This window comes from Tachyglossus aculeatus, chromosome 9, assembly GCF_015852505.1.
Source record: "Tachyglossus aculeatus isolate mTacAcu1 chromosome 9, mTacAcu1.pri, whole genome shotgun sequence".
Lineage (NCBI taxonomy): Eukaryota > Metazoa > Chordata > Mammalia > Monotremata > Tachyglossidae > Tachyglossus > Tachyglossus aculeatus.
Window position 1 is genome coordinate 65165898 of NC_052074.1, and position 23384 is coordinate 65189281.

Here is a 23384-nt window from a genome sequence, read left to right on the forward strand (position 1 = left end):
TGAAGACTGTGAACCCCACGTGGGACGACCTGATCACCTTGTATCTTCCCCAGCGCTTAGAACAGTGTTTGGCACATAGTAAGCACTTAACAAATGCTATTATTATTATTATTATTATTATTATTATTATTAGAACCCAGGCCCTCTGCCCCCTAGGCCCACGGAGAAGCAGCATGGCTCAGTGGAACGAGCCCGGGCTTGGGAGTCAGAGGTCATGGGTTCAAATCTCGGCTCCGCCACTTGTCGGCTGTGTGACTTTGGGCAAGTCACTTCGCTTCTCTGGGCCTCAGTTGCCTCATCTGGAAAATGGGGATGAAGACTGTGAGCCCCACGTGGGACAACCTGTTAACCTTGTGACCTTGGAGAAGCAATGTGGCTCAGTGGAAAGAGCCCGGGCTTTGGAGTCAGAAGTCATGGGTTCAAATCCCGGCTCCGCCAACTGTCAGCTGGGTGACTTGGGGCAAGTCACTTCACTTCTCTGGGCCTCAGTTGCCTCATCTGGAAAATGGGGATGAAGACTGGGAGCCCCCCGTGGGACAACCGGATCACCTTGTAACCTCCCCAGAGCTTAGAACAGTGCTTGGCACATAGTAAGCGCTTAATAAATGCCATCATCATCATCATCATCACGCTCTCTCCACCAGGCCGCAACGCTCCCTCTTTGTTGAGCCCTCGGGGCTGAAGCCAGGGGCGTTCATTCAATCGTACTTATTGAGCACTTATTATATGCAGAGCACTGTACTGAGCGCTTGGGAGAGTACAAATCGGCAACATACAGAGACGGTCCCTACCCAACAACAGGCAGCACTTAGAACAGTGCTCGGCACAAAGTAAGTGCTTAACAAGTGCCATTATTATTACTAATTATTACTATTATTATTAATTATTATTATTATAAGTAGTAGTAGTAGTAGAACCCAGGCCCTCTGCTTCCTAGGCCCCCGCTCTCTCCACCAGGCCGCAACACTCCCTCTTTATAGAGCCTTCAGGGCTAAAGGCAGGGGCATAATAATAATAATAATAATAATAATAATAATAATAATAATAATAATAATAATAGTAATAATAATAATAGCATTTATTAAGCGCTTACTATGTGCAAAGCACTGTTCTAGGCACTGGGGAGGTTACAAGGTGATCAGGTTGTCCCACTGGGGGCTCACAGTCTTCATCCCCCTTTTCCAGATGAGGGAACTGAGGCCCAGAGAAGTGAAGTGTGTTGCCCAAAGTCACACAGCTGACAATTGGCGGAGCCGGGATTTGAACCCATGACCTCTGACTCCCAAGCCCGGGCTCTTTCCACTGAGCCACGCTGCTTCTCTACTAAGTGCTTAGCACTGTATTGAGTGCTTACTGTGGGCAGAGCACTGTACTAAGCACATAGTACTATATCGAGCACTTATTGTGTGCAGAGCACTGTACTAAGCATTTAGCACTTGTATCGAGCACTTACTGTGTGCAGAGAACTGTACTAAGCGTTCGGCACTGTATTGAGTGCTTACTGTGTGCAGAGAACTGTACTAAGCATTCAGCACTGTATTGAGCGCTTACTGTACTTCCCAAGCGCTTAGCACAGTGTTCTGCACACAGTAAGCGCTCAATAAATACGATTGATTGATTGATTACTGTGTGCAGAGCACTGTACTAAGCACTTAGCACTGTATTGAGCACTTGCTCTGTGCAGAGCACTGTACTAAGCGCTTAGCACTGTGTTGAGCGCTTACTGTGTGCAGAGTACTGTACTAAGCACTTGGCAGAGTATCAAGCGCTTACTCAGTGCAGAGCGCTGTACTCGTGGCTCAGTGGAAACAGCATGGACTTGGGAGTCAGACGTCATGGGTTCAAATCCCGGCTCTGCCACTTGTCAGCTGGGTGACTTTGGGCAAGTCACTTCGCTTCTCTGGGCCTCAGTTCCCTCATCTGGAAAATGGGGATGAAGACTGGGAGCCCCCCGGGGGACAACCTGATCACCTTGTAACCAGTGCTTAGAACAGTGCTTTGCACATAGTAAGCGCTTAATAAATGCCAACATTATTATTATTACTACTAAGCCCTTGGCACTGTATTGAGCGCTTACTGAGCTGACAATTGGCGGAGCCGGGATTTGAACCCATGACCTCTGACTCCCAAGCCCAGGTTCTTTCCGCTGAGCCACGCTGCTTCTCTATTATGTGCGGGACACTGTACTGAGTGCTTACTGAGCTGACAATTGGCAGAGCCGGGATTCGAACCTGTGATCTCTGACTCCCAAGTTCGGGCTCTTTCTGCTGAGCCACGCTGCTTCTCTATTATGTGTAGGGCACTGTACTGAGCGCTTACTGAGCTGACAATTGGAAGAGCCAAGATTCGAACCTGTGATCTCTGACTCCCAAGTTTGGGCTCTTACCGCTGAGCCACGCTGCTTCTCTATTATGTGCAGGGCACTGTACTGAGCACTTACTGAGATGTCAATAGGCGGAGATGGGATTAGAACCCATGACCTCTGACTCCCAAGCCCAAGCTCTTTCCGCTGAGCCACGCTGCTTCTCTATTATGTGCAGGGCACTGTACTGAGTGCTTACTGAGCTGTCAATAGGCGGAGATGGGATTAGAACCCATGACCTCTGACTCCCAAGCCCGGGCTCTTCCCGCTGAGCCACGCTGCTTCTCTATTATGTGCAGGGCACTGTAATGAGCGCTTACTGAGCTGACAATTGACAGATTCGGGATTCGAACCCATGACTTCTGACTCCCAAGCTCGGGCTCTTTCCGCTTAGCCACACTGCTTCTCTATTATGTGTAGGGCACTGTACTGAGCGTTTACTGAGCTGACAATTGGCAGAGCTGGGATTCGAACCTGTGATCTCTGACTCCCAAGTTCAGGCTCTTTCCGCTGAGCCACGTTGCTTCTCTATTATGTGCAGGGCACTGTATTGAGCGCTTACTGAGATGACAATTGGCGGAGATGGGATTAGAACCCATGACCTCTGACTCCCAAGCCCAGGCTCTTTCCGCTGAGCCACGCTGCTTCTCTATTATGGGCAGGGCACTGTACTGAGCGCCTACTGAGATGATAATTGGCGGAGATGGGATTAGAATCCGTGATCTCTGACTCGCAAGCCCGGGCTCTTCCCGCTGAGCCACGCTGCTTCTCTATTATGGGCAGGGCACTGTACTGAGCGCCTACTGAGACGCCACTTGGCAGAGATGGGATTAGAATCCATGATCTCTGCCTCCCAAGCCCGGGCTCTTTCCGCTGAGCCACGCTCCTTCTCTATTATGTGCAGGGCACTGTACTGAGCGGTTGGGAGGCACAAAAGGCCGGGGAGAGGGGCGAGGGCTCCCACCGTGGCCATCTCGGGCCCTGAGCAGACAAGGCCCCACAAAATGTGGACGGGCGCGCTAGTACGCCTGCGCAGAGCCGTCTCCTTGGCGACCGCAGCGCGCCGTTGCCATGGAGAAAGAGGCCGCGGGCGGTCTCCATGGCGACGGGGATGCTTGGAGGGAGGGAGATGCGGGGCGGGCGAGGGCGCGGGGCCGGAGGGGACCTCCGAGGGGAGCCCGGAGCGGGCTTGGGCCGGCGGCAGGACCGGGCCCTCGGCGGGGGCATCTACCTGCTGCGGGAGATGGGCCCCGCAGCCTTCCTGCTGAGGGAGGAGCAGCCCCAAGCCCAAAACTTCCGAGTAACTAACTGCCTGCCTTTCGTTCCTTCAATCCTATCCATCCCATGACGATTTATTTCCTGCCTTTCCTTCCTTCAATCGTATCCATTCGATGGCGATTTATTTCCTGCCTTTCCTTCCTTCAATCGTATCCATCCCATGACGATTTATTTCCTGCCTTTCCTTCCTTCAATCGTATCCATTCGATGCCGATTTATTTCCTGCCTTTCCTTCCTTCAATCGTATCCATTCCATGACGATTTATTTCCTGCCTTTCCTTCCTTCAATCGTATCCACTCCATGACGATTTATTTCCTGCCTTTCCTTCCTTCAATCGTATCCATTCCATGACTATTTATTTCCTGCCTTTCCTTCCTTCAATCGTATCCATTCGATGACGATTTATTTCCTGCCTTTCCTTCCTTCAATCGTATCCATTCCATGACGATTTATTTCCTGCCTTTCCTTCCTTCAATCGTATCCATCCCATGACGATTTATTTCCTGCCTTTCCTTCCTTCAATCGTATCCATTCATTGGCGATTTATTTCCTGCCTTTCCTTCCTTCAATCGTATCCATTCCATGACGATTTATTTCCTGCCTTTCCTTCCTTCAATCGTATCCATCCCATGACTATTTATTTCCTGCCTTTCCTTCCTTCAATCGTATCCATTCGATGCCGATTTATTTCCTGCCTTTCCTTCCTTCAATCGTGTCCATTCGATGACGATTTATTTCCTGCCTTTCGTTCCTTCAATCGTATGCATTCGATGGCGATTTTTTTCCTGCCTTTCCTTCCTTCAATCGTATCCGTTCGTTCAGTCGTATTTATTGAGCGCCTACTGTGTGCCGAGCACTGGACTAAGCGCTGGCCTTGAGCGCCTACTGTGTGCGGACTAAGCGCTTGCCCGTTGTTGGGGAGGGACCGTCTCTAGATCATCAATCGTATTTATTGAGCGCTTACTATGTGCAGAGCACTGTACTAAGCGCTTGGGAAGTACAAATTGGCAATATATAGAGACAGTCCCTACCCAACAGTGGGCTCACAGTCTAAAAAGTGGGCTCACAGTCTAAAACTCTAGATGTTGCCAACTTGTAATAATAATAATAATAACGGCGTTTATTAAGCGCTTACTATGTGCAAAGCACTGTTCTAAGCGCTGGGCAGGTTACAAAGTGATCAGGTTGTCCCACAGGGGGCTCCCAGTCAATCCCCATTTTCCAGATGAGGTAACTGAGGCACAGAAAAGTGACTTGCCCGAAGTCACACAGCTGACAAGTGGCGGAGTCGGGATTTGAACACATGACCTCTGACTCCAAATAATAATACTATTGATGATGGCATTTATTAAGCACTTACTATGTGCGAAGCACTGTTCTAAGCGCTGGGGAGGTTACAAGGTGATCAGGTTGTCCCACGGGGGGGCTCACAATCTTCATCCCCATTTTCCAGATGAGGGAACTGAGGCACAGAGAAGTGAAGTGACTTGCCCGAAGTCACACAGCTGACAAGTGGTGGAGTCGGCATTTGAACACATGACCTCTGACTCCAAATAATAATAATATTGATGATGGCATTTATTAAGCACTTACTATGTGCAAAGCACTGTTCTAAGCGCTGGGGAGGTTACAAGGTGATCAGGTTGCCCCACTGGGGGCTCACAGTCAATCCCCATTTTCCAGATGAGGGAACTGAGGCACAGAGAAGTTAAGTGACTTGCCTGAAGTCACACAGCTAAGTGGCGGAGTCAGAATTTGAACCCATAACCTGTGACTCCAAATAATAATAATGATGGCATTTATTAACCGTTTACTATGTGCAAAACACTGTTCTAAGCGCTGGGGAGCTTACAAGGTGATCCGGTTGTCCCACGGGGGGCTGACAGTCAATCCCCATTTTCTAGATGAGGGAACTGAGGCACGGAGAAGTGACTTGCCCGAAGTCACACAGCTGACAAGTGGCAGAGTCGGGATTTGAACCCATGACCTCTGACTCCAAATAATAATAATGGCATTTATTAAGCGCTTGCTGTGGGCAAAGCACTGTTCTAAGCGCTGGGGAGGTTACAAGGTGATCAGGTTGTCCCACGGGGGGCTCACAAAATCCCCATTTTCCAGATGAGGTAACTGAGGCACGGAGAAGTGACTTGCCTGAAGTCACACAGCTGACAAGGGGTGGAGTCGGGATTTGAACCCATGACCTCTGCCTCCAAAGCCCGGGCTCTTTCCACTGAGCCAAGTTGGACTTCCCAAGCGCTTGGTAATAATAATAATAATAATGGTATTAATTCATTCGTTCATTCGATCGTATTTATTGAGCGCTTACTGTGTGCAGAGCACTGTACTAAGCGCTTGGGAGGTACAAGTTGGCAACATAGAGAGACGGTCCCGACCCAACAGCGGGCTCACAGTCTAGAAGGGGGAGACAGAACAAATCAAAACATAGTAACAAAATAAAATAAATAGAATAGTAAATATGTACAAGTAAAATAAATAGAGTAATAAATCTGTACAAACATATATACAGGTGCTGTGGGGAGGGGAAGGAGGGAGGGCGGGGGGATGGGTATTTGTTAAGCGCTTACTATGTGCCAAGCACCGTACTAAGCGCTGGGGTGGATGCAAGCAAATGGGGCTGGACACAGTCCCTATAATAATAATAATAATAATAATAATAATAATAATAATAATAATAATAATAATGGCATTTATTAAGCGCTTACTATGTGCAAGGCACTGTACTAATCGCTGGGGTGGATACGAGCAAATGGGGTTGGACACAGTCCCTATAATAATAATAATAATAATAATAATAATAATAATACTAGCATTTTATTAAGCGCTTACTATGTGCAAAGCACCGTACTAAGCGTTGGGGTGGATGCAAGCAAATGGGGTTGGACGCAGTCCTTGTAATAATAATAATAATAATAATGGCATTTATTAAGCGTTTACTATGTGCAAAGCACCGTAGTAAGCGCTGGGGTAGATGCAAGCAAATGGGGTTGGACACAGTCCCTATGATAATAATGATAATAATAATAATGGCATTTATTAAGCGCTTACTATGTGGAAAGCACTGTACTAAGCCCTGGGGTGGATGTAAGCAAATGGGGTTGGACACAGTCTCTATAATAATAATAATAATAATGGCATTTATTAAGCGCTTACTATGTGCAAAGCACTGTACTAAGCGCCGGGGTGGATGCGAGCAAATGGGGTTGGACACAGTCCCTGTAATAATAATAATAATAATAATGGCATTTATTAAGCGCTTACTATGTGCAAAGCACCGTACTAAGCGCCGGGGTGGATGCAAGCAAATGGGGTTGGACAGAGTCCTTGTAATAATAATACTAATAATAATGGCATTTATTAAGCGCTTACTATGTGCAAAGCACCATACTAAGCGCTGGGGTGGATGCAAGCAAATGGGGTTGGACACAGTCCTTGTAATAATAATAATAATAATGGCATTTATAAAGCGCTTACTATGTGCAAAGCACCGTACTAAGCGCTGGGGTGGATGCAAGCAAATGGGTTTGGACACAGTCCCTATGATAATAATGATAATAATAATAATAACAGCATTTATTAAGCGCTTAATATGTGGAAAGCACTGTACTAAGCCCTGGGGTGGAGGCAAGCAAATGGGGTTGGACACAGTCTCTATAATAATAATAATAATGGCATTTATTAAGCGCTTACTATGTGGAAAGCACCGTACTAAGCGCTGGGGTGGATGCAAGCAAATGGGGTTGGACACAGTCCTTATAATAATAGTAATAATAATGATAATGACATTTATTAAGCGTTTACTATGTGCAAAGCACCGTACTAAGCGCTGGGGTAAATGCAAGCAAATGGGGTTGGGCACAGTCCCTATAATAATAATAATGATAATGGCATTTATTAAGCGCTTACTATGTGCAAAGCACCGTACTAAGCGCTGGGGTGGATGCAAGCAAATGGGGTTGGACGCAGTCCTTGTAATAATAATAATAATAATAATGGCATTTATTAAGCGTTTACTATGTGCAAAGCACCGTACTAAGCGCTGGGGTAGATGCAAGCAAATTGGGTTGGACACAGTCCCTATGATAATAATGATAATAATAATAATGGCATTTTATTAAGCGCTTACTATGTGGAAAGCACTGTACTAAGCCCTGGGGTGGATGTAAGCAAATGGGGTTGGACACAGTCTCTATAATAATAATAATAATAATGGCATTTATTAAGCGCTTACTATGTGCAAAGCACCGTACTAAGCGCTGGGGTGGATGCGAGCAAATGGGGTTGGACACAGTCCTTGTAATAATAATACTAATAATAATGGCATTCATTAAGCGCTTACTATGTGCAAACCACCGTACTAAGCGCTGGGGTGGATACAAGCAAATGGGGTTGGACACAGTCCCAATAATAATAATAATAATAATAATAATAATAATGGCATTTATTAAGCTCTTACTATGTGCAAAGCACCGTACTAAGCGCTGGGGTGGATGCAAGCAAATGGGGTTGGACACAGTCCCTATAATAATAATAATGGTATTTATTAAGCGCTTACTATGTGCAAAATACTGTTCTAAGCGCTGGGATGGTTACAAGGCGATCAGGTTGTCCCACGGGGGGCTCACAGTCTTCATCCCCATTTTCCAGATGAGGTAACTGAGGCCCAGAGAAGTGATGTGACTTGCCCAAAGTCACACAGCCGACAAGTGGCGGAGGCGGGATTTGAACCCACGACCTCTGACTCCAAAGCGCGGGCTCTTTCCATTAAACCACGCTGTTTATTAAGCGCTTACTGTGTGCAGAGCACCGTACTCAGTCATTCATTCAATCGTATTTATTGAGCGCTTACTGTGAGCAGGGCACTGTACTAAGCAATTAGCAGTGTATTGAGCGCTTACTCTGCAGAGCACTGCATCCATTCCTTAATCCAGTCATTCATTCAATCGTATTTATTCATTCGTTCAATCGTGTTTATTGAGCGCTTACTGTGTGCAGAGACTGTACTAAGCGCTTGGGAAGCACAAGTCGGCAACACAGAGAGACGGTCCCTCAGTACACTGCCAACTTGTACTTCCCCAGCGCTTACTACAGTGCTCTGCACCTGGTAAGCGCTCAATAAATACGATTGAATGAATGAATGAATACACTCCCTGGAGTGTATTGAGCTCTTAGTCTGTGCAGAGCACTGTATTCATTCATTCATTCATTCAATCGTATTTATTGAGCGCTTACTGTGTGCAGGGCACTGTACTAAGCGTTTGGGAAGCACAAGTCGGCGACGTAGAGAGACGGTCCCTGCCCAACAACGGGCTCACGGTCTAGAAGTTGTATTTATTGAGCGCTTACTCTGTGCAGAGCACTATATTCATTCATTCATCCATTCAATCGTACTTATTGAGCGCTTACTGTGTGCAGAGCACTGTACTAAGCGCTTGGGAAGTACAAGTTGGCAACACATAGAGACGGTCCCCACCCATCCACGGGCTCACAGTCTAGCAGTCGTGTTTCCTGAGCGCTTATTATGTGCAGGGCACTGTACTAAACGCTTAGTACTGTGTTGAGTGCTCACTGGGTGCAGAGCGCTGTACTAAGCGATTAGCACTGTATTGAGCGCTTCCGGTGTGCAGGGCGCTGTACTAAGCGATTAGCACTGTATTAAGGGCTTGTGTAGACCACTGTATTCATTCTTTCATTCATTCATTCGTTCGATTGTATTTATTGAGCGCTTACTGTGTGCAGAGCACTGTACTAAGCGCTTGGGAAGTACAGTGCGGCAACAGATAGGGACGGTCCCTAGCCGACAACGGGCTCACAGGCTAGAAGTCATATTTATTGAGCGCTTACTGTGTGCAGGGCACTGTACTAAGCGCTTAGCGGTGTATTGAGCGCTTACTCTGTGCAAAGCACTGTATCCGTTCCTTCATGCACGCATTCATTCATTCATTCAATCGTATTCATTCATTCAATCGTATTTATTGAGCGCTTACTGTGTGCCGAGCACTGTACTGAGCGCTTGGGAAGCACAAGTATATAGAGACGGTCCCTACCCAACAACGGGCTCACGGTCTAGAAGTCGTATTTATTGAGCGCTTACTGTGTGCAGGGCACTGTACTAAGCGCTTAGCACTGTACTGAGCGTTTACTCTGCAGAGCTCTATTAATTCATTCAATTCATTCATTCATTCAATGGTATTTATTGAGCACTTACTGGGTGCAGAGCACTGTACTAAGCGCTTGGGAAGTACAAGTCGGCAACAATCAATCGTATTGAGCGCTTACTGTGTGCAGGGCACTGTACTAAGCGCTTAGCACTGTACTGAGCGTTTACTCTGCAGAGCTCTGTATTCCTTCATTCAATTCATTCATTCAATGGTATTTATTGAGCACTTACTGGGTGCAGAGCACTGTACTAAGCGCTTGGGAAGTACAAGTCGGCAACAATCAATCAATCAATCGCATTGAGTGCTTACTGTGTGCAGGGCACTGTACCAAGCGCTAAGCAGTGTATTGAGCGCTTACTCTATGCAGAGCACTGTATTCATTCATTCATTCAATCGTATTTATTGAGCGCTAACTGTGCAGGGCACTGTACTAAGCGCTTGGGAAGCACAAGCTGGCAACAGAGACGGACCCTCCTCAACAACGGGCTCACAGTCTAGAAGTCGTATTTACTGAGCGCTTACTGTATGCAGGGCACTGTACTAAGCGCTTAGCACTGTATTGAGCGCTTAGTCTGTACAGACCACTGTAGCCGTTCATTCATTCGTATTTATTGAGCGCTTATTGTGTGCAGGGCGAAGTACTAAGCGCTTTAGCAGTGTATTGAGCGCTTAATCTGCAGACCACTGTATTCATCCATTCATTCATTCAATCGTATTTATTGAGCGCTTACTGTGTGCCAAGCACTGTACTAAGCGCTTGGGAAGCACAAGTCGCCAACGTAGAGAGATGGTCCCTCCCCAACAACAAGCTCACAGTCCAGAAGTCGTATTTATTGAGCGCTTACTGTGTGCAGGGCACTGTACTAAGCGCTTAGCAGTGTAGTGAGAGCTTAGTCTGTGCAGAACATTGTATTCATTCATTCATTCATTCGCTCATACTTATTGAGCGCTTACTTTGTGCTGGGCACTGTACTAAGCGCTTGGGAAGCACAAGTCAGCAACAAATAGCGACGGTCCCTGCCCAACAAGGGGCTCACAGTCGAGAAGTCGTATTTATTGAGCACTTACTGTATGCAGGGCACTGTACTAAACGCTTAGCACTGTATAGAGCGCTTAGCCTGTGCAGACCACTGTCGTCATTCCTTCGTTCATATTTATTGAGCACCTACTGTGTGCAGGGCGATGTACTAAGCGCTTTGGCAGTGTATTGAGCGCTTAGTCTGTGCAGACCACTGTATTCATCCATTCCTTCATTCAGTCGTATTTATTGAGCGCCTACTCTGTGCTGAGCACTGTAGTGAGCGCTTGGGAAGCACAAGTATATAGAGACGGTCCCTACCCAACAACGGGCTCACAGTCTAGAAGTCGTATTTATTGAGCGCTTACTGTATGCTGTGCATGTACTAAGCGTTTAGCACTGTATTGAGCGCTTACTCTGTCGCAGAGCACTATACTAAGCGCTAATCACCGTATCGAGCGCTTACTCTGTGCAGAGCACTGTACTAAGCGTTAAGCACTGCTTTGATCGCTTACTGTGTGCAGAGCACTGTGCTAAGCGCTTAGCAGTGTATCGAGTGCTTACTGCGTGCAGGGCATTGTACTAAGCGTTTAGCACTGTATCGAGCACTTACTCTGTGCTGAGTGCTATACTAAGTGCTTACTGCTGTATTGAGTGCTTACTGTGTGCAGAGCACTGTACTAAACGCTTAGCAGTGTATTGCGCTCTTACTCTGTGCTGAGCACTTTACTAAGCTCTAAGCACTGTATTGACAGCTTACTGTGTGCAGAGCACTGTACTAAGTATTTAGGACTGTATTGAGCGCTTACACTGTGCAGAGCACTGTACTAAGCGCTAAGCACTGTACTAAGCGCTAAGCACTGTATCAAGTGCTTAGTCTGTGCAGAGCGCTGTAGTGAGCGCTTAGCACTGAATCAAGCACTTACTCCGTGCAGAGTGCTGTACTGAGCGCTTAGAACTGTATTGAGTGCTTACTGTGTGCAGAGCGCTGTACTAAGTGCTTAGATCCATATTGAGCGCTTACTGTGTGCAGTGCACTGTACTAAGCGCTTAGCACTGTATTGAACGCTTACTGTGTGTAGGGCACTGTACTAGGCGCTTAGAACTGTATTTAGCACTTACTCTGTGCAGAGCGCTGTAGTGAGCCCTTAGCACTGCATTGAACGCTTACTCTGTGCAGAGCGCTGTACTGAGCGCTTAGCACTGTATTGAACGCTTGCTCTGTGCAGAGCGCTGTACTGAGCGCTTAGCACTGTGTTGAGCGCTTACTGTGTGCAGAGCACTATACTAAGCGCTTAGAACTGAATCAAGCGCTTACTCTGTGCAGAGTGCTGTACTGAGCGCTTAGAACTGTATTGAGTGCTTACTGTGTGCAGAGTGCTGTACTAAGCGCTTAGATCCGTATTGAGCGCTTACTGTGTGCAGGGCACTGTACTAAGCGCTTAGCACTGTATTGAACGCTTACTGTGTGTAGGGCACTGTACTAAGTGCTTAGAACTGTATTTAGCACTTACTCTGTGCAGAGCGCTGTAGTGAGCGCTTAGCACTGCGTTGAACGCTTACTCTGTGCAGAGCGCTGTACTGAGCGCTTAGCACTGTATTGAGCGCTTACCGTGTGCAGAGCGCTGTACTAAGCGCCCGTACAGTACAATTCGGCAACAGATAAGGGACAACCCCTACCCAAAAGCCATCATTATTATTTTATTATTATTATTATTACCATCGAAAGAGATAAATAGAACTATAGCTATATACGCGTCATTAATAACATAAATAGAGTAATATATATGTACAAATAAAGAGCTGTGGGGAGGGAAGGGGGTAATAATAATAATAATAATAATAATAATAATGGCATTTGTTAAGCGCTTATTATGTGCAGAGCACTGTTCTAAGCGCTGGGGAGGATACAAGGTGATCAGGTTGTCCCACGGGGGGGCTCCCAGTCTTTTAATCCCCATTTTGCAGATGAGGGAACTGAGGCCCAGAGAAGTGATGTGACTCGCCCAGAGTCACACAGCTGACAGTTGGCGGAGTCGGGATTTGAACCCATGACCTCGGACTCCCAAACCCGGGCTCTTTCCACTGAGCCACGCTGCTTCTCTGGGTAGGGCAGGGGGAGGGAGTGGGGGCGAGGGGAGGGGAGCAGAGGAAAAGGGGTCCTGTGGTCTAGACGCCTGTTCCTTGTCCCAGGCTCCGTTCATTCATTCATTCATTCATTCATTCAATCCTATTTATTGAGCGCTTACTGTGTGCGGAGCGCTGGACTAAGCCCAGTCCCTGCTTCAGTTCAATCATTCATTCAATCCTATTTATTGAGCGCTTACTGTGTGCAGAGTGCCGGACTAAGCCCAGTCCCTGCTTCAGTTCATTCAGTCATTCATTCAATCCTATTTATTGAGCGCTTACTGTGTGCGGAGCGTTGGACTAAGCCCAGTCCCTGCTTCAGTTCATTCAATCATTCATTCAATCCTATTTATTGAGCGCTTGCTGTGTGCGGAGCGCTGGACTAAGCCCAGTCCCTGCTTCAGTTCATTCATTCATTCATTCATTCAATCCTATTTATTGAGCGCTTACTGTGTGCGGAGCGCTGGACTAAGCCCAGTCCCTGCTTCAGTTCATTCATTCATTCATTCAATCCTATTTATTGAGCGCTGTGTGCGGAGCACTGGACTAAGCCCAGTCCCTTCTTCAGTTCATTCAATCATTCATTCAATCCTATTTATTGAGCGCTTACTGTGTGCGGAGCGCCGGACTAAGCCCAGTCCCTGCTTCAGTTCATTCAGTTATTCATTCAATCGTATTTATTGAGCGCTTACTGTGTGCAGAGTGCCGGACTAAGCCCAGTCCCTGCTTCAGTTCATTCAGTCATTCATTCAATCCTATTTATTGAGCGCTTACTGTGTGCGGAGCGCTGGACTAAGCCCAGTCCCTGCTTCAGTTCATTCAATCATTCATTCAATCCTATTTATTGAGCGCTTGCTGTGTGCGGAGCGCTGGACTAAGCCCAGTCCCTGCTTCAGTTCATTCATTCATTCATTCATTCAATCCTATTTATTGAGCGCTTACTGTGTGCGGAGCGCTGGACTAAGCCCAGTCCCTGCTTCAGTTCATTCAGTCATTCATTCAATCCTATTTATTGAGCGCTTACTGTGTGCGGAGCGCTGGACTAAGCCCAGTCCCTGCTTCAGTTCATTCATTCATTCATTCATTCAATCCTATTTATTGAGTGCTTACTGTGTGCGGAGCGCTGGACTAAGCCCAGTCCCTGCTTCAGTTCATTCATTCATTCATTCAATCCTATTTATTGAGCGCTTACTGTGTGCGGAGCGCTGGACTAAGCCCAGTCCCTGCTTCAGTTCATTCAATCATTCATTCAATCCTATTTATTGAGCGCTTACTATGTGCAGAGCGCCGGACTAAGCCCAGTCCCTGCTTCAGTTCATTCAGTCATTCAATCGTATTTATTGAGCGCTTACTGTGCGCGGAGCGCTGGACTAAGCCCAGGGCCTGCTTCAGTTCATTCAATCATTCATTCAATCCTATTTATTGAGCGCTTACTGTGTGCAGAGTGCCGGACTAAGCCCAGTCCCTGCTTCAGTTCATTCAATCATTCATTCAATCCTATTTATTGAGCGCTTACTGTGTGCGGAGCGCCGGACTAAGCCCAGTCCCTGCTTCAGTTCATTCAGTTATTCATTCAATCGTATTTATTGAGCGCTTACTGTGTGCAGAGTGCCGGACTAAGCCCAGTCCCTGCTTCAGTTCATTCAGTCATTCATTCAATCCTATTTATTGAGCGCTTACTGTGTGCGGAGCGCTGGACTAAGCCCAGTCCCTGCTTCAGTTCATTCAATCATTCATTCAATCCTATTTATTGAGCGCTTGCTGTGTGCGGAGCGCTGGACTAAGCCCAGTCCCTGCTTCAGTTCATTCATTCATTCATTCATTCAATCCTATTTATTGAGCGCTTACTGTGTGCGGAGCGCTGGACTAAGCCCAGTCCCTGCTTCAGTTCATTCAGTCATTCATTCAATCCTATTTATTGAGCGCTTACTGTGTGCAGAGCGCTGGACTAAGCCCAGGGCCTGCTTCAGTTCATTCAATCATTCATTCAATCCTATTTATTGAGCGCTTACTGTGTGCGGAGCGCTGGACTAAGCCCAGTCCCTGCTTCAGTTCATTCAATCATTCATTCAATCCTATTTATTGAGCGCTTACTGTGTGCAGAGCACTGGACTAAGCCCAGTCCCTGCTTCAGTTCATTCAGTCATTCATTCAATCCTATTTATTGAGCGCTTACTGTGTGCAGAGCGCTGGACTAAGCCCAGGGCCTGCTTCAGTTCATTCAATCATTCATTCAATCCTATTTATTGAGCGCTTACTGTGTGCGGAGCGCTGGACTAAGCCCAGTCCCTGCTTCAGTTCATTCAATCATTCATTCAATCCTATTTATTGAGCGCTTGCTGTGTGCGGAGCGCTGGACTAAGCCCAGTCCCTGCTTCAGTTCATTCATTCATTCATTCATTCAATCCTATTTATTGAGCGCTTACTGTGTGCGGAGCGCTGGACTAAGCCCAGTCCCTGCTTCAGTTCATTCAGTCATTCATTCAATCCTATTTATTGAGCGCTTACTGTGTGCAGAGCGCTGGACTAAGCCCAGGGCCTGCTTCAGTTCATTCAATCATTCATTCAATCCTATTTATTGAGCGCTTACTGTGTGCGGAGCGCTGGACTAAGCCCAGTCCCTGCTTCAGTTCATTCAATCATTCATTCAATCCTATTTATTGAGCGCTTACTGTGTGCAGAGCACTGGACTAAGCCCAGTCCCTGCTTCAGTTCATTCAGTCATTCATTCAATCCTATTTATTGAGCGCTTACTGTGTGCAGAGCGCTGGACTAAGCCCAGGGCCTGCTTCAGTTCATTCAATCATTCATTCAATCCTATTTATTGAGCGCTTACTGTGTGCGGAGCGCTGGACTAAGCCCAGTCCCTGCTTCAGTTCATTCAATCATTCATTCAATCCTATTTATTGAGCACTTACTGTGTGCAGAGCACTGGACTAAGCCCAGTCCCTGCTTCAGTTCATTCAGTCATTCAGTCCTATTTATTGAGCACTTACTGTGTGCGGAGCGCTGGGCTAAGCCCAGTCCCTGCTTCAGTTCATTCAATCATTCATTCAATCCTATTTATTGAGCGCTTACTTTGTGCAGAGCGCCGGACTAAGCCCAGTCCCCGCTTCAGTTCATTCAGTCATTCAATCGTATTTATTGAGTGCTTACTGTGCGCGGAGCGCTGGACTAAGCCCAGGGCCTGCTTCAGTTCATTCAATCATTCATTCAATCCTATTTATTGAGCACTTACTGTGTGCAGAGCACTGTACTAAGCGCTTGGGAAGTCCAAGTTGGCGACATCTTGAGACGGTCCCTACCCCACAACGGGCTCACGGTCTAGAGGGGGGAGACAGACAATAAAACAAAACACGTGGACGGGTGTCAAGTCGTCAGAACAAATAGATATAAAGCTAGATTCATTCATTCAACCGTATTTATTGAGCGCTTACTGTGTGCAGAGCACTGGACTAAGCGCTTGGGAAGTACAAGTTGGATGCACATCATTAACAAAATCAACAGAATAGTAAATATGGACAAGTGCAATGAATAGAGTCATAAATCTGTACAAATCTTTAATCAGGTGCAGTGGGGAGGAGGAGGGAGGGAGGAGGGATGGGGAGGAGGAGAGGAAAAAGGGGGCTCGGTCCACCTGAGTCCCAGCTCCAGTCCAGTCCCAGTTTCAGTCCACCTGCAAACCAGTCCCGGTTCAGTCCCGCTCCAGTCCAGTCCCAGCTTTAGTCCACCTGCAAACCAGTTCCAGCTTCAGTCTGGCTCCAGTCCAGTCCCAGTTTCAGTCCACCTGCAAACCAGTCCCAGTTTCAGTCCAGCTCCAGTCCAGCCCCAGCTTCAGTCCACTGGCAAACCAGTTCCAGCTTCAGTCCACTTGCAAACCAGTCCCAGCTTCAGTCCAGCTCCAGTCCAGTCCCAGCTTCAGCCCACCTGCAAACCAGTCCCAGCTTCAGTCCAGCTCCAGTACAGCCCCAGCTTTGGTCCACCTGAAACCAGTCCTAGCTTCAGTCCCAGCTCCAGTCCAGTCCCAGCTTCAGCCCACCTGCAAACCAGTCCCAGCTTCAGTCCAGGTCCAGTCCAGTCCCAGCTTCGGTCCACCGGCAAACCAGTCCCAGTTTCAGTCCAGCTCCAGTCCAGCCCCAGCTTCAGTCCACCGGCAAACCAGTCCCAGCTTCAGTCCACTGGCAAACCAGTTCCAGCTTCAGTCCACTTGCAAACCAGTCCCAGCTTCAGTCCAGCTCCAGTCCAGTCCCAGCTTCAGTCCACCTGCAAACCAGTTCCAGCTTCAGTCCAGCTCCAGTCCAGTCCCAGTTTCAGTCCACCGGCAAACCAGTCCCAGTTTCAGTCCAGCTCCAGTCCAGCCCCAGCTTCAGTCCACTGGCAAACCAGTCCCAGCTTCAGTCCACTTGCAAACCAGTCCCAGCTTCAGTCCAGCTCCAGTCCAGTCCCAGCTTCGGTCCACCTGCAAACCAGTCCCAGCTCCAGTCCCAGCTCCAGTCCAGTCCCAGCTTCAGTCCAGCTCCAGTCCAGTCCCAGCTTTGGTCCACCTGAAACCAGTACTAGCTTCAGTCCCAGCTCCAGTCCAGTCCCAGCTTCGGCCCACCTGCAAACCAGTCCCAGCTTCAGTCCAGCTCCAGTCCAGCCCCAGGTTCAGTCCACCTGCAAACCAGTCCCAGCTTCAGTCCCAGCTCCAGTCCAGTCCCAGCTTCAGTCCACCTGCAAACCAGTTCCAACTTCAGTCCACCTGCAAACAAGTTCCAGCTTCAGTCCAGTTCCAGTCCAGTCCCAGCTTCGGTCCACCTGCAAACCAGTTCCAGCTCCAATCCAGGTCCAGTCCAGTCCACCTGCAAACCAGTTCCAGCTTCAGTCCAGCTCCAGTCCAGCCCCTGCTTCAGTCCACCTGCAAACCAGTCCTGCAAACCAGTCCCAGCTCCAGTCCAGTCCCAGCTTCGGTCCACCTGCAAACCAATTCCAGCTTCAGTCCAGCTCCAGTCCAGTCCCAGCTTTGGTCCACCTGCAAACCAGTCCCAGCTTCAGTCCAGCTCCAGTCCAGCCCCAGCTTCAGTCCACCTGCAGCCCAGTTCCAGCTCCAGTCCAGCTCCAGCCCTGGCCCAGTCCAGCTCCAGTCCAGTCCCAGTTTCAGTCCACCTCCAGTCCAGCCCCAGTTTCAGTCGGGCTCCATCGCAGCCCTGACTCTGACTCAGTCCCCTCTTGCCCCCAGGGCCGGTGGGAGCCAGGCCGACTCTGCTTCGGCCATCTGGGCAGTTCAGGGCACCAACGCCTGCTTTGGATTTGGCTCTGACTTCGCCTCCCAAAGATTCACCGGTTTTATCTGGAGAAATCCGGCCCTGACTAGAAGCAGGAAATGGGATTAGGGGTCAACTTCTCAACCCTCTGGTTGTCCATCCAAATCCAACCCGTACTATATCCTGCTGCCCCCTCCTCCAAAGAATCGCTGTACAAATTGGGTCTAGCGTTGCCAGAAGGCACTGTTCTTCTTAAAAGTTGGTTCTAAAACTACTCTGGGAACCTACTTCTTCCTACAGACCTTGTTATCCCGACATAAATATATCTCTTTATCGCCAAAGATAGAAATAGAATGCTAGAAAGCCAAAGTTGATTTTGTAAGTGCCGAATGCAATGCTAACGGTCTTCCTTGGGTTTCGGAAAAGCACTTTTCTTCTTGTTTTTGAACTGTTTACTTTCAAATTATTTTTGTGGTGTTTCCCTGCCTTTTGAAGGATTATATTGGAGAGCCCCAAAGGGCTCCCTTACAGACCGTGATCCCATTGTTGGGTAGGGACCGTCTCTACGTGTTGCCGATTTGTACTTCCCAAGCGCTTAGTCCAGTGCTGTGCACATAGTAAAAGCTCGGTAAATGCGACTGAATGAATAATGGCTGTCTCTAACTCCACTGAAACTGAACATAGGGATTTCAGTATAGCCCACAGGATTCTGGATTCAAGTGAGATGTAAGATTTTATTGGAAGGGAGGATCGAAGAAGGGTGATATGTCAATCGGTCATATTTATTAAGTGCTTACCGTGTGCAGAGCACTACGCTAAATGCTCGGGAGAATACAACACAACCGTATCACAGACACATTCCCTGCCCAACTTGAGTTTACGGTCTAGAGCGGGAGTATCACCCTTCTCTGTACATTTTTAAATATAGGAGTGATTACGCGGCGGAGAAAAGCACAAAGCGGAAAATTAAATATGATAACCCCTAGAATGAGCAAGCTTCTTAGTACGGTGCTCCGCACACAGTAAGTGCTCAATAAATATGATTGAATGACAAGAGGAAATGGCAGTTAGAGGCACTGAAAACATTGAAATAAACCACAAGGGACAGTCTTTTTATGTGCATGATTTGGTCCTTAAATTGGCCTTAAATTGGGGATTAACTGTGAGCCTCCCGTGGAACAACGTGATCACTTTGTATCCCCCCAGCACTTAGAACAGTGCTTTGCACATAGTAAGTGCTTAATAAATGCCATTATTATTATTATTATTATTGTTCAGCCACAAACACATTCATACAGAGACCGAACCATGTAAACAAATATGTAAAGTCCATTGCTAGAATTTTATACCTCAGCCATGGTCAGGTTTTTCAATTAGCTCTGTTTGTCTATTACTTTTAAAATATGTCATTTTTCTTTGAAAGGTATATCTTGGAGATCCGCATTCTTGTAATTGTACCACATTTCTGAAGAGAAACTATCTCTGTAAGCATATCTGTTGGTAAGTGACAGGCAAAAGAAACTCCTTAGTAACTGCTCATAGTCGTTTGTTCGGATTGAAGGAAATTCAGACTTCATTAATATAAAATATGTCTAAAAATTCAGTACAGATTTTTTCATTATGTATTTCTAAATTAAGTATTGCCCGTCATGGGTTCAAATTCCGGCTCTGCCAATTGTCAGCTGTGTGACTTTGGACAAGTCACTGAACTTCTCTGTGCCTCGGTTCCCTCATCTGGAAAATGGGGATTAAGACCGGGAGCCCCCCGTGGGACAACCTGATCACCTTGTATCCTCCCCAGTGCTTAGAACAGTGCTTTGTACATAGTAAGCACCTAACAAATGCCATTATTAATATTATTATTATGTCAGATTCACCAGAAATTGAGATATGATCCGAAATTGTTTATAGGATTTAAGTATATAAGGGATAGATTGAGGTTTATCCGTTTCCCCAAAACCAAGTTTCTGACTTTCAGAAAAGGACTGCGGCCAAACCAAAGTGAAAACCAGAAGCAAAAAGTTTCTAGGCCAAACCACTCAGCTAATAATCTATTTGTTGTTCAGAAGAATAAAAGGCTTGGGAGTCGGAGGTCGTGGGTTCTAATCCCACCTCTGCCACTTGTCAGCTGGGTGACCTTGGGCAAGCCACTTCACTTCTCTGGGCCTCAGTTACCTCACCTGTAAAATGGGGATGAAGACCGTGAGCCCCACGTGGGACAACCTGATCGCCTTGTATCTACCCCAGCGCTTAGAACAGCGCTTGGCACATAGTAAGCGCTTAACAAATGCCAACATTATTATTATTAAAAGCAAGCTTGGCCTAGTGGATAGGGCCCGGGACTCTGGCCTGGGGTCAGAAGGACCTGAATTCTAAATTTGTCTCCACCGCTTGTCTGCTGTGTGACTTTGGGCAAGTCACTTAACTTCTCTGTGCCTCAGTTACCTCATCTTTAAAGTGGGCATTAAGACTGTGAGCACCATATGGGACATGGACTGTGTCCAGTCTGATCAATCAATCAATTGAATCTATTGATCACTTACTGTGTACAGAGCACTGTACTAGCTGCTTGGGAAGCAGTGTGGTTCAGTGGAAAGAGTGTAAGCTTTGAAGTCAGAGGTCATGGGTTCAAATCCCGGCTCTACCAACTGTCAGCTGTGTGACTTTGGACAAGTCACGTAACTTCTCTGGGCCTCAGTTACCTCGTCTGTAAAATGGGGATTGAGACTGTGAGCCCCCCATGGGACAAGCTGATTAACCTTCCAACCTCCCCAGCGCTTAGAAGGGTGCTTTGCACGTAGTAAGTGCTTAATAAATGCCATTATTATTATCAATCAATTGAATATATTGATCACTTACAGTGTGCAGAGCATTGTACTAAGTGCTTGGGAGAGTACAATATAACAGAGTTCATTCATTCATTCAATCATATTTATTAAGCGCTGACTGTGCACAGAGTACTGTACTGAGCACTTGGGAAAGTTACTATTCTACTTATTTTGTTAATGATCAATCAATCAATCAATCAGTTGTATTTATTGAGTGCTAACTGTGTGCAGAGCACTGTATTAAGCGCTTGGGAAGTACAAGTTGGCAACGTATAGAGACGGTCCCTACCCAACAGTGGGCTCACAGTCTAGAAGGGGGAGACAGAGAACAAAATAAAACATATTAACAAAATAAAATAAATAGAATAGATATGTACAAGTAAAATAAATAAATAAATAGAGTAATAAATACGTACAAACATATATACATATATACAGGTGCTGTGGGGAAGGGAAGGAGGTAAGGCCGGGGGGATGGAGGGGGGATCCAGCATCTAGCTTTACTTCTATTTATTCTGACGACTTGACACCTGTCCACACGTTTTGTTTTGTTGTCGGTCTCCCCCATCTAGACTGTGAGCCCGTTGTTGGGTAGGGACCGTCTCTATAGGTCGCCGACTTGTACTTCCCAAGCACTCAGTACAGTGCTCTGCACACAGTAAGCGCTCAATAAATACGATTGAATGAATGAACAATAAAACAATAAATTGTGACATTCCCTGCCCACAAAAAGCTCACAGTCTAGAAAGGGGGATGACGGGCATCAGTTCAAATAAACCAAATTACAGTAATATACAGAAGTGCTGTGGGGCTGGGGGGGCTGGGGGAGAACAGAGGGAGCAAGTCAGGGTGACGCCAGCTTGTACTTCCCAAGCGCTTAGTACAGTGCTCTGCACACAGTAAGCGCTCAATAAATACGATTGATTGATTGATTGATACAGAATGACTCCCAAGCCTGTGATCTTTCCACTGGGCCCTGCTGTTCCTCCAGCGTGCGTATATAAGTGCGTTTGTGCGTTTGTGTGTATGCAGATATATCTAGACACACGCACACATTTGAACCCTGTTGCCTCTCCCAACATCTTCATTATACTACTACAACTACCACTGATAATAATGGCATTTATTAAGCACTTATTCTGTGCAAAGCACTGTTCTAGGCGCTGGGGAGATTACAAGGTGATCAGGTTGTCCCATAGGGGGCTCACAGTCTTCAGCCCCATTTTCCAGATGAGGTAACTGAGGCCCAGAGAAGTTAAGTGACTCGCCCAAAGTCACACAGCTGACAATTGGCGGAGCCGGGATTTGAACCTATGAACTCTGACTCCAAAGCCCGGGCTCTTTCCACTGAACCACGCTGCTTCTCAGACATACTAGTGTCTGTCACTCCCTCTGCGTGTATGACAGGACTTGTGTCTATTAACTACTAACTCTAAGGTACTTAGTACTCTCCCAAGTGCTTAGAACAGTGCTCTGCACACAATAAGAGCTCAGTAAATCCGATCGGCCGACTGACTGATTAAAAATGCCGTGAGAGAAAAAAAGAATTGGATTTTATAGTTTATCTTTTGCTGAGCTATATGTTGAAGACAACTTTCACGGTCACAACGGTGTAGCATCGTTTTTTTTGGAAGTTATATTAATTGAGCACTTACTGTGTGCAGAGCACTGTACTAAGCGCTTGGGAGAGTAGACTATAACAATATAAAGACACATTCCCGGCCTACAGTGAACTCACTATCACAGGACCAAACCAGCTTCACTGCTGCCCCTGGAGTCACTATCCTTAAAGTTTAAAGGTAAAATTGTGTAAGTAATAGTCTTGGGGTTTGTTTTTTTATCTTTTAAAGCATTTCAACATAAATGGTGTAACATTTCTGCTTTTTGCCTTTTTACTTGCGGGTGTTAGGGTTTTGCTGAAAAAATTCAAGCTTCCAAGAAATCATGAATGTAAGTATTCTTTACCTAATTTTACAGATTCAAAAATTGGGAATACACTAGGAGCTGGAGCCTATTTTGCTTTGTAAAATATAGTTTTGGCCAAATGCTTGGGCTCTAAACAGTGTCTACGACAGCAGCAAATCTCCAGGTTTAGTATCGAGAGCATTGAAACAATTTATCTGCTGATACACAGAACCCACTGTAGTGCTCACTGTTTCTTAAAGTAGTTGGAACACTTACATTCCTGGAATAGTACTTTCAATCTCATACACCCTTTATTTAAGACAAAGGAAAATATCGATAGAGAGTCTGAGTACAGAAAAGGTATGACCAATATATACGAAGCAATGGACCACCGAGTTTGAGTATTAAAACATTTTCAATGCAAGGGGGACTTTGATTTCCAT

The 23384-nt window shown here is 46.7% G+C and overlaps 1 protein-coding gene across 1 annotated transcript in view; it reads left to right on the forward strand.

Annotated features, from left to right (window-relative positions):
• The first annotated feature begins 3461 nt into the window (after nt 1-3461).
• ZSWIM2 (zinc finger SWIM-type containing 2) overlaps nt 3462-23384 on the forward strand; it is a 47409-nt gene continuing 27486 nt past the window's right edge. Inside the window, exons 1-3 of the mRNA XM_038750903.1 lie at nt 3462-3662; nt 19632-19708; nt 22946-22986. Of these exons, the coding sequence (XP_038606831.1) occupies nt 3462-3662; nt 19632-19708; nt 22946-22986 (319 nt within the window). The remainder of the gene's footprint in view (nt 3663-19631; nt 19709-22945; nt 22987-23384) is intronic.